A 10,068-nucleotide genomic window follows, 5' to 3' on the forward strand; every position below is an offset into this window, starting at 1 on the left:
TCACCCGCCCGAAGCCGCTGGGAGGTTTCCGGAAGCGGCCGAAGGCTGGTCGGGGCTTTCCGGAAACACCCGAGCGCTCCACGTGACCGCCCGCCTGCTCGAAGGTTTCCGGAAGCGGCCGAAGGCTCTGGGCAGCCGCTGGCGGGGCTGGTGCGCGCGTGCCGCAGCCCCTCGCTGTGACGTCGCCCCTGGCCCCGCCCGTGACGTCACGCCGGTGACGCCAGCGCGCGGCCCCGCCCCGCCCGGCGCAGACATGGCTGAAGAGTTCGGGCTGTTTGCGGGCGCGGCCGAGGAGGATCCTGCCGCCGCCTTCCTGGCGCAGCAGGAGAGCGAGATCGCGGGCATCGAGGGCGACCCCGGGCCCGGGAGCAGCCCGGAGCCGCTGCAAGAGGACGGTGGGCGGCGGACCTGGGGCCGGGGCGGCCGGTCCCAGCTGCCAGCGGGGGGGGCCTGGGAAGGGGCGGGGGCGGGGCTGGGGGCTCTCCGCCCGCCGTGACCCGCCGCCTCTTCCCTCCCGTGCAGCCGGGGCGCCGGACGGGGCGGCCGCGCTCAACGGCGACGTCTTCCAGGTACGAGCCGCGCTGTGCGGGCAGGAGAATGCCGGAGACATCGCAGGGGCTCAGGGAGTGGCTCCAGCCTCGCCTCGCCCTGACTCGCCCGCCCACGCGGGCCATGTCATCCTCTGGGTGCCGGCACTCCCCACGGGCGGGGCGCCTGTGAGACTCTGACATCACAGGGGTGTGATGTCACCAAGCCCCTTGGTGGGCACCTGGTGGGGCCGCCATGAGGGTCGTGTGGGCTGCTGGGGGGGGCACAGGCAAGCTGGGAAGAGCGAGGGAGGAGGGGGAGCAAGGACCTGTCCACAGAGCCCGCTGCAGTGGGGGGGCATTGGGCAGGATGGGGCCTCCCAATGTCCCTGGTTTGTGGGGGGGCATGCAGTCTACCCCATGTGGGGCTGTGCTCACTCAGCAGGACAGGGGGGCTGTGTCCCGCAGGAGTCCAATGGCCCCACGGATGCCTATGCTGCCATCGCCAAGGCCGACCGGCTGACCCAGGAGCCCGAGAGCCTGCGCAAGTGGAGGGAGGAGCAAAAGCAACGGCTGCAAGAGCTGGGTGAGCAAGGGGAAGGGGCGTGCGCAGGGTGTGGGAGCCAGCACGGGGCCCAGCCTGCGGCCCCCACCTTCCTCCTGGGGCAGAGCCGGCTGTGCCGCGGTGACCGTCTTTTGCTCCGGCCACAGACGCTGCCTCCAAGGTGCTGGAGCAGGAGTGGCGCGAGAGGGCCAAGAAGGACCTGGAGGAGTGGAACCTGCGGCAGATTGAGCAGATGGAGAAGAACCGAGTTAACAACAGGTGTGGCTGGGGCCAGGGGGGAGGTGGGGACCCCTAGGAACGCTCCAAGCTGCAGCTGCTGGCAGCAGTTGTACAGGGTCCTCTGGCCCTTCCTGGAGCAGGGAGGAGCCGTGTCTAGAAATAGGGGCTGACCCGGCATCCCTCCCCATGGAAGACCTCGTCCTGGGGCCCCGGTCCTGCATCAGCCCGACCCCGCTGCCTGCCATGCAGGGGCCAGGCGTAGCTGGTGTCTCTGCCTGGTGGAGCGGGATGTGCACCCTGCCAGCAGTGCCCAGTAACTAACACCTGCCCTCTCTGTCTGTCTAACCTGCCTGCCTGTCGCTCTGCTGCTTCTCTCTGTCTGCTGCTCCTGGGCTAGGATTGCTGACAAAGCATTTTACCAGCAGCCGGACGCCGATGTGATTGGCTACGTGTATGTGCTCCCCTCTCTCTCTCTCTCTCTCTCTCTGTCCTTCTGGCTGGGGATTTCCCCCTGCCCAGTGTGGGGATCTGCAGGGCTGTTGGGGGTGCCCATCCAGCACCTCCCACGATGAAGTCCCCAGAAGCGAGTGGAGCTCAAGGTGTGGAGGATGGGGGCAAAGTGGCAGCTGCATGGGTGCTGCATTAAGAGCCCGCTCCTCGGGGGAGGGGTGTCTCTGGGGTGGCAGAGGAACCCTGGGCTTGTGCACCTGCCAGGAGCCTGCCCTTAACCAGACTGCAGAGCCCCTTGCCCCCTGCACAGCTGCATTTCCCTGTCCCCGAGGGACAGTGAATGGGGGGCATGGGGAAACGGCATTGTGGGGAGTGGGGAGGCAGCAAGTGACCCCCTATCCCTGCAGGGCCTCGGAGGAAGCCTTCCTGAAGGAGTCGAGGGAGGAGGACCCAGGCACGGAGTGGGAGAAGGTAGCACAGCTCTGTGACTTCAACCCCAAGAGCAGCAAGCAGAACAAGGACGTCTCCCGCATGCGCTCCGTGCTCATCTCCCTCAAACAGATGCCCCTGGTGCGCTAGCTCAGCCGGAGCGCCGCAGGGGCCAGGGCTGGGGCATGGCCCCCCACCAGCTTGCCTGGATGTGCGCAGCATGTGGGGCCCGTGGTAGCCAGCAGGGGTGCTGCTCCTGCCGCGAGCACCTCCTGCGGGCGGGTGGCTGTCGCTGTCCCCCTGGTTTTCCTTTGCTTAAAGGGTGCATTGATCTTTTTACACTTATTTATTACCGTGGTGGTTCCCTTGGTGGCGGGTGAGGTGGCTGGGCTGGGGCTCCTCCTTGCCAGCCTCCTGTTGCAGGTGCCAGGCTCCTGTTGCAGGTACCCCCTCCCTAGCCGGTGCCTGGGCCCAGGCTGGCTGTGATGTCAGAGGTAGGAGCATGACATCACCATCTGCTTCCAGCTCAGCTCATGAGGAATTGGGATGTGCAGGCCTGGGGCAGGAGCTGGGTGGGCAGGAGGCCTGGTGCTGCGTGGGGCTGGAGATGCTGAGCAGAGCAAGGGAGGAGCCTCCCCAGGGAGCTTGTCCTCTGGGTCCCACTAGGACCTTCCCGTCCTCTGGGTCCCACTAGGACCTTCCCGCCCTCTGGATCCAGGCTGAATGGAGCTGCCTCAATGACTTGCTGTGAGGGGATCCTGAGCTTGGGTGGCTGACTCTCCTCCTCCCAGCAAGGCTTTGGCCCCCTTGTGAAGCTCCTTGCTGGTAGCAGGGGTAGGTGCTGGCTCTGTGCTGGGTAGGTCTGACCCAGCCCTTTCTGGCTCAGCCCCCAGCCCTGGGATCCCAGCCTGTGCTGAGGCCTGGTCCAGGAGCCTTAGATCTGCTCCCCGCTGGACTGCATAGACACCATATCACCTCTTGGGCACATTCTCGGCCACCTGTCTGCAAGGGCCTGGTGGGTGGGGAGGGCTGGTACAGCTGGCAGGGAACTCAGGGCAAAGTCCACAGCACGCAGGCTGAGCCTTGCTTTTAGGAGACCCTTTCCAGCCCCACCCAGGCCAGCTCTGTAGGGTGTTGGCTCTGGGGTGCAGGAGGCTGCTGGCTGGGTGTGGAGCTGCCCAGCAGGGCAGGACTGTGCTGCTTTGCACAGCCAGGGCTGAGCTGGTGCAGGAAGGAGGGGATGGCAGCCCATAAACCCAAGCAGCTCTGCCTGCCCCTTTGCTGCTCCAGGGGCCAGAGAGTGTGGGGCCTACCTCACTCGCAGTCCCTTGCAGAGCCCCCTTCACTCTGCCCTAGGAAGCCTGTTCTGGGAAGCCCCAGTGTGGCTGTTGCTTGGGCCCTGCAGAGAGCAGGAGCCCCCAGGCTTCCCCAGCCAGCCCTGACTACTGCTATCACCTGGGAGAGAAGGGCCTGCCCTGGGACACCTGGCTCTGGGGAGGGCTCTGCCTGTGGCTGTTCTGTGCGTCCCCAGCTTTGGTATCTGTGACTTTGTCTAAGCCACTTGTTACAAATAAACTGACAACTCCAAACCTGGGAGGTGCTGCCCTTTCCTTCCTCATTTGGGCTGGAGGGGCAACTGAAGCAGCTGCCATGCCAGGAGCCTACAGGCTTGCTGGCAAGGGATGGGTGTGGCGGGGGCTGGTTCAGAGCAGCTGATCAGCTCCAGGGCCTCTCATGGGGGTTGGGGCACACTGTCCACCTGTCTGGGCTGGACAGGAACAGTGGCCCCTTGCCTGGAAGGGTGTCTGTGGTGCAGCTGGCTGGTGCAGTCCATCCCTGGGAGCGGGGGGAGTGACAGAGCTGAAACACGAGTGCCTTCCCAGAAGAGTTTATTATATATTGCTTCTTCCTGGCTCAACCCAGATGCTCCCACCCCTGGGGCCGAGCCACCCTTCCCCAGACAAAGGACACTGGTTCTGCGCAGCACCAAGACTCTGGGGGAAACTTCCCACTGACCCACAGATTTCAGGGCTATGCAGAGGCACTGCCCCAGGCAGGACCGGGCCCACCTGACTGGCAGCATCACTACCCTTTGCTTTGTGCCTTTGCCCACCAGCACATCGCACTCCGTCACACACGCACATTCCCCTCTCAGCAGGTCTGACAGAAGAGGAGATTAATTGTAGCTCGGAGCTCTGATAGTGCTGGCTAGAGAAGGGTTTTCAGTAAGAGACTCCTACCCTTTTCTGGGGCTCCTCCACTCAGCAGCAAGCCTGGTCTAATGCATCTGCGTAGCCTTTATTGCCTGGGGCATCTGCAGATGCAGGCAGGGCTATTCCCTCTGGGACTCGAATTTGCAGAAGTGTGGTCTAGTTCTTGAACCATGGGGAGAAGTTTTCTGCCAGTTTCTAGCAGAATTTTTACTGCATAACAATCCTTAGTAACTCTACAGTAAGTGTGTCCCAGCTCAGGAGATGTCCCATTTGCACTAAGGGGGAACCGCATTGGCCACATCCCATCTGCACTGCTAGACCATGGTGGGAGCAGGGCCCCGGTCTCTCATTATCCATCCTTAAATTTAAGGCCCTTTTGCAGTTTCCCTCCTGCTTAGCAGCAGAGGGACCAGATGCTCGCTTCCACCTGCACTGCACTAACCTCAAGCTCAAATGGGAACTGGGGGTACCTAACAGATCAGACAGCCCACCACAGGATGCAATTGCTCACCAGACAGGATCTGATTGGCCAGGAGGGCTGTTCCCTCCTGGCCAAAGGGTTTTGCTCCAATATCCTTCTAACCCTTCATGTATGCTGTGATCCTGCACGGGTTCCCACATGGCCTGCTGCCCACTGGCCACCCAAGTGGCGATGCCAGCCCGCTTTAATAAGGGTAGGCAGAAAGGCTGTCTGGAGACACTGCCACTCTGGAAAGGCCGAGCTCCGCTGGCGGCAAGAAAGCTCACAGCTCAGGGTTGGGGTTGAATCACGGAGGTGTATTGGCTGCAGCTGGGGCAGTCCCGGTGCCCACGGCTTGGCTTCCTTTCCGGGATTTCAGAGCCGTGGTCACCACCCCCACCATGAGGGCAGCGATGGTGAAGCCCTGTGCCAGGATCCGGGCCCGCATCATCAGCTGCGACTGCTGCCTGTTGCCCTTCTTGAAGCAGATGAGGCCATAGGTCAGAGCCCCTGCGGTGGCCAGGCAGCCTGCAGGGAGTGCGGGAAGTGGGTGGGCAGGAGGCCAGAGCTGCCCCCTCACCCCAGGCTGCCCCCCGCTCCACTCTGGACTGCTCTCTGACCCCCAGCCCCCTCCAAGTGTGGGCCCCACCCAAAGAGCCCCCATCCCCCACCCTGGACTTCCCTCTTACCTAGCCCCCCACTTGGAGGGCCCCCTTTCCCCGCCCTAGACTTCTCGCTGACCCTTGATCCCCCTGGGACTTCTCTCTGGCCCCTGGCCCCTCAAAGCCCCCAACCCTGCCCCCCCCACTCCGAGACTCCCCTCCCCCACTCTGAACCTCCCTCTGACCCTGGACCCCCACCCCGGGCTTCTCTCCGACCCCTCAACCCTGGCCCCCGACTCCGCAAGCCCCCTCCCCCACACTAGACTTCCCTCTGACCCTTGACCCCTCCGACTCTCTAGACTTGTCCTTGACCCCCACCAGGGACTTCCGTCTGACCCCTGACCCCACTCCGAGAACCCGGCCCTCTCTCTCCTACCCGCCCCCCTCAGCCCTGGCCGCCACCAAAGCCATGACCTCTGGCCCCCCGCCCTCACCGATGGGCACGAGCGGGTTCTCGCGCGTCTTGCGCATGAACTTTTCGGAGAACCCCTCCAAGCGGTGCGCGGCGCTGGGCTCGAAGCCCTCGATCACCGGCGGCCGCCCAGGATCCATGGCCGTGGCTTGCACGAAGCTAACCGTGACCTAACTCTCGCCGGGCGCCGTACCCGGAAGCGGGGGTTTCCCCTCCTCGCAATCCCAGCAGGCCATGCAGCTTCCGGGTGGCGCAGTGCAGCACGGGCCCTGTAGTCCCGCGCGCGGGCGGGACGACACTTCCCGGCGGGCCCCGCGGCTGGGCCCGGAAGCGGGTGGTGCTGGGGTGGCCGCGATGCCCAAGGCCAAGGGCAAGACCCGGCGGCAGAAGTTCGGCTACAGCGTGAACCGCAAGCGGCTGCACCGCGCCGCCCGCCAGCGCGCCGCGCCCCGCGTCCAGTGGTGCGGCCCGGGTTGGGGGGGGACTTGGCTCGCACCCCCCGGGCCAGGGGGGCTCTGCGGTCCTTTGCAGCCCCCGGCACTGGGGCGGTCTCTGCTCTCACCTGCTGGGGGGTGGCAGCTCCTGGGGCGACGAGCCTGTCCCCATCCTCCCCCTCAATCCTCTCCCCCCTCCGCTCTCCCCGCAGCGCCCAGATCCGCCATGCCTGGGACAGGAGCAAGTCCGTGTCGCAGAACCTGGCCGAGATGGGCCTGGCAGCCGACCCCAACAAGGCCGTGCCCATCTGGAAGAGGGGGCAGTGGGTAAGCCTGCCTGAGGACAGGGGAGGGCTGGCTGGATGTGGGGGGGCTCCCCGCCGGGAGGCGATGCTGTCGCTGGGGGAGCCGGTGAAAACCCGGCACGGCGAGGCTGGAGAACTTGGTGGCAGGGAACAGTCCTGACTTTGCTGCAGGGCGTGGAGCGGGTGGCAGGATCTGCCTCCAAGGCCCGGTCTGTGGGGGCCTTGCATAGCAAGCGCTCAGGGCGGGAGTGCGCTGAGGGGTGGCTGGAGTGTGAGGGTGACGGCTGGGAGGTGCCAGCTTTGCCTGGGGCCTGGGCTGGGCCACGTGAAGTGCTGCTCCAGCAGCCTGGAAAGCTGCTAGGCCAAGGATATGCTGATCAAGTATTGCCCTGGGTTTATGGGGTTGGCACAGGTTTGTCTTGGGTCAGACCCTGAGCTTGGGCTGTGTCTGCCTGGTGCCAGGCTCGCCCTGGCCACGGGAGGTTCCCCACCCAAAGCTGCTATCCTTGGTCTGGGGACAAGCAGCCTCCAAAGCTGTGTGTAAACGCACAGGCCCTGCTTGGATGGAGCCACCTTGAGCCGCCTCCTCTCTCATTCAATGTAGCCGACAGACATGGAGGTTGACGGACAAGAGGGAGGGAAGCTAGTCGTGCGGAAACCATATGTGCTGAACGGTAGGTGCTGCCTCGCTCTGGGATGCTTCCTGTGATGACTGCTTGCAGCCCGTGGCCAGCTCTGGGCTCGGGCAGACTCTTTTGCATGAAACCTCCCCCGTGTCCCCACATCCCTGCCCGCTCTTGTACGTGAGTGCAGGAGCTGGCCAGGCTGAGAAGGGAAGGGAAGGGACACGTGCGGGGCAGGAGGGGTAGAAGGAGCAGAGCTGCCATCCTGGTTCCCCAGGGCTGTGGCTCAGTCTCCAGGTTCCACTGGCCTTGGGCACTGGGCGGCCTGGCTTGGCACGGCGCCCTGCCTCACTGTATGCGGGTGCTATGCAGAGCTGGAGCATGAGGCTAGCCTCCCTGAGAAGAAGTCACAGACGCTTTCCAAGGACCTCATTGACTACGTGCAGCACATGATACGCAACCACGGCGAGAACTACAAGGTGGGTCTGTGGAGCGTAGTGGGATGGGGGAAAGGCAGGCACTGAACACCCCACGAATTCCCCGAGAGCCTGTGAGAGCGGCTGCTGCTCCTCAGCCTGGCCAGTCCTTCCTGGTCTGTAGCCCAGTCACCTGCTGACTCGGAGGCACAGAACTCAACCATGCCTGGGGAATGGGTGTGCAGGCAGCCCTGTGGCTGGCCTGGCTCAGTGCTTGCTCACAGGGCATGGGCTTTTCTGGCGGGTTTGCTCTCCCTGGTCCCAGGCAGCAGTGGCTTTGATGGCCTCCTGCTTCCCTCTGACCCAGGCGATGGCTCGGGATGAGCAGAACTATTACCAGGACACCCCCAAGCAGATCAAGAGGAAGATTGCAGTCTACAAGCGATTCTACCCTGAGGAATTCCAGGCGTTTGTGGCATCCCTGCTGCAGGACAAGATGGATCAGCAGTGACAGCTCCTGTTCCTGCCCAGTCAGAAACAAGCCAGTTCTGCTCCAAGAACCAGTGTGGCACCTCCCTGGGCCTGTGTGTGGGCTTCCTGTGGCCATCCACCAACTGCAGGTTTTTGGGAACCTAGGCTCTGAATTTGAGGAAGCTACTGGAAGACAGGAAGAATCCCCATTCAGCAGGAACAAGTGTGCACTAAAGCAAGTAGCTGGCTCGGTGCTGCAGGCCTTTGGGCTGTAGCTACCCATGCAGAGAGGACAATAGCTGTGCTCTTCATGTTCCAATAAAAGCAGCTTTCCCAAACCAGCATGGCTGCTGCAGTGAGGGGCACGGGGTTTCTTGCAGCCCAGAAGGTGGGGTTTAGAGGACTTGCTGCTCTCCCTGCTTCTGCAGCCTAGGATAGAGGAGACGGACAGGGAGCTGCTGACCCCTTCCCCCTTTCAGGTGACAAGGCCCTTCCTCCTTCATTGCACAGAACATGAGCAAAGGTCAAGAGAGGCAGTGTCTTTTATTTAGACAGGATGTAGTGCAAAAGGCTCAGTGTCACAGACTGGCCAAGCATCATAGACTGGCCTGCTGAGGAGCCCCTGGCTCCAACTGCCGCATGGCAAGAGCTTCCAGCTGCCCAGCCTGCATCCAGTTAATGCTGCAGCCTTCCCAGAAGCCTGGTTACTGCCCTAATGCCACGTGGGGAAGAAGCTGGGAGCAGAGCAACTGCCTAGCCCAGCACATGTCCTCTGAATTAGCACTGGCCATTTAATCAGGCTCACGGTAGTTAGCAGGTGAGTGGGCGCATAAATAGCCTTCTTCCTGGCACATGCTGGCTGCTGGGAGCTGATTCTTGTTTGGCAGCTGAATCACCAGGTTGTCATCAGCTGGAGCCTTGAACACCTAGGCTGGGCTTGCTGGGGCAGCCTGGCCTCATGCATGGGTGATAGGCGAGGAGCTGGGGAATCAGGTTGTGCAGCTGGCATCTCTGGGGAGGATTCTCCCTTTGCCTGTTAGGGGGGTGCACCCTCATTGCTGGGCCAGAGAAGCCTCGCAGGCCCTGCTGACCAGTGGAATGACTGAGATGAAAACCCCTCCACCTGTCTCTGCCCCATCATCCTCAATGCTGAAGGCCAGTCCCATCCCCTGCCCTGCAGCAGTCCAGGCGATGTAGGGGTGTGAGCAGTGCATGCATGGGAGACAGGCACCCCAGGGCCTCAGTGGCACAGAAATCTACCAGATGGGTGGGTGCTGCCTGCAGACTGGGTGTGGAGCTGCAGGGATGGAGCACATGACAGCACCTGTTTTCACTTAGCACCATGGGATAGGGGGCTTTGACCCTGACTGTGCAAATCAAGCAATCTTGGTCCTTGTGCCCGGGCCTGGGTTGGCAGCCTTATGGGCAGGAGTCCTGCAGCCCCAGTCTGACCCTGGGGCCCTCTGTGCTTCAGAGCTGGGAGAGCAGCTAGGCCAGCAGGTGCTTGATGGGGAGGGCGCTGGTGGCTGTGAGCAGCCTGGTGTGGGTGGTGGTCATGGGCAGGATGAAGAGCTCCTGCTAGCCGCCGAGGGTGTGCAGGGCCAGCTCCCTGCTCACTTTGGTCAAGCTCAGGGCATCGTGCTCCTAGGAGGAACCCAGAGTGGCAGGTGGGGGATGGCAGCGCCCAGCTCCCTTGGTCGTGTCACTGGTCGCACGGTGCAGCCCCTTCCTTGTGGGCTGAGAGTGCCCAGATCCCAGCTAAGCCGGGCAGGTGCTTGGTGCAACAGAGGACTGGGGATTCAAGGAATCCCAAATCCTTTTGGGACATGGGGTTGAGCTGCCTGAGCTGAGCTCTGCTGTCTGCCCCGCAGTACCCTCTGCC

The 10,068-nt window shown here is 63.1% G+C and overlaps 3 protein-coding genes across 6 annotated transcripts; 2 read left to right on the forward strand and 1 right to left on the reverse strand.

The window, feature by feature from the left end:
• Positions 1-24: 24 nt before the first annotated feature.
• CLTB (clathrin light chain B) lies at positions 25-3,779 on the forward strand. Of its 4 annotated transcripts, none has more exons than XM_090064714.1 (6): positions 25-395; positions 523-569; positions 996-1,113; positions 1,239-1,350; positions 1,709-1,762; positions 2,169-3,779. In XM_090064714.1, exons 1-6 carry the CDS (start codon positions 254-256, stop codon positions 2,338-2,340), a joined length of 645 nt encoding a protein of 214 aa, XP_089920840.1. In that variant the 5' UTR covers positions 25-253; the 3' UTR covers positions 2,341-3,779. The 4 variants fall into 4 exon arrangements, with proteins under 4 accessions (XP_089920840.1, XP_089920838.1, XP_089920841.1 ...); XM_090064712.1 differs by having other exon boundaries at positions 39-395; positions 978-1,113; XM_090064715.1 differs by lacking the exon at positions 1,709-1,762 and having other exon boundaries at positions 99-395; positions 978-1,113.
• A 1,380-nt stretch (positions 3,780-5,159) lies between these two features.
• HIGD2A (HIG1 hypoxia inducible domain family member 2A) lies at positions 5,160-6,168 on the reverse strand. Its single transcript, XM_090064973.1, has 2 exons — positions 5,960-6,168; positions 5,160-5,391 (listed from the first exon to the last, which is right to left on the reverse strand). Exons 1-2 carry the CDS (start codon positions 6,075-6,077, stop codon positions 5,171-5,173), a joined length of 339 nt encoding a protein of 112 aa, XP_089921099.1. The 5' UTR covers positions 6,078-6,168; the 3' UTR covers positions 5,160-5,170.
• Positions 6,169-6,236: 68 nt separating this feature from the next.
• On the forward strand, positions 6,237-8,524 carry NOP16 (NOP16 nucleolar protein). The gene is made up of 5 exons (XM_090064972.1): positions 6,237-6,398; positions 6,584-6,698; positions 7,281-7,350; positions 7,672-7,778; positions 8,083-8,524. The coding sequence occupies exons 1-5, from the start codon at positions 6,292-6,294 to the stop codon at positions 8,224-8,226; spliced, it is 543 nt and encodes a 180-aa protein (XP_089921098.1). The 5' UTR covers positions 6,237-6,291; the 3' UTR covers positions 8,227-8,524.
• The last annotated feature ends 1,544 nt before the right edge of the window (positions 8,525-10,068 follow it).

This window comes from Crocodylus siamensis, chromosome 10 (genome assembly GCF_052110815.1).
Source record: "Crocodylus siamensis isolate JL-2025a chromosome 10, ASM5211081v1, whole genome shotgun sequence".
Classification (NCBI taxonomy): domain Eukaryota; kingdom Metazoa; phylum Chordata; order Crocodylia; family Crocodylidae; genus Crocodylus; species Crocodylus siamensis.

Excerpts from the sequence above, each read along its gene's own strand:
- NOP16 (XM_090064972.1), top strand. The coding sequence starts at position 6,292 with ATGCCCAAGGCCAAGGGCAAGACCCGGCGGCAGAAGTTCGGCTACAGC. Across the intron at positions 6,399-6,583 it reads GCCGCGCCCCGCGTCCAGTG|CGCCCAGATCCGCCATGCCT; the intron begins GTGCGGCCCGGG and ends CTCTCCCCGCAG. Across the intron at positions 6,699-7,280 it reads TCTGGAAGAGGGGGCAGTGG|CCGACAGACATGGAGGTTGA; the intron begins GTAAGCCTGCCT and ends CATTCAATGTAG.
- HIGD2A (XM_090064973.1), bottom strand. The coding sequence starts at position 6,077 with ATGGATCCTGGGCGGCCGCCGGTGATCGAGGGCTTCGAGCCCAGCGCC. Across the intron at positions 5,392-5,959 it reads GAACCCGCTCGTGCCCATCG|GCTGCCTGGCCACCGCAGGG; the intron begins GTGAGGGCGGGG and ends CACTCCCTGCAG.
- CLTB (XM_090064712.1), top strand. The coding sequence starts at position 254 with ATGGCTGAAGAGTTCGGGCTGTTTGCGGGCGCGGCCGAGGAGGATCCT. Across the intron at positions 570-977 it reads TCAACGGCGACGTCTTCCAG|GGGGGCTGTGTCCCGCAGGA; the intron begins GTACGAGCCGCG and ends TCAGCAGGACAG. Across the intron at positions 1,351-1,708 it reads AAGAACCGAGTTAACAACAG|GATTGCTGACAAAGCATTTT; the intron begins GTGTGGCTGGGG and ends CTCCTGGGCTAG.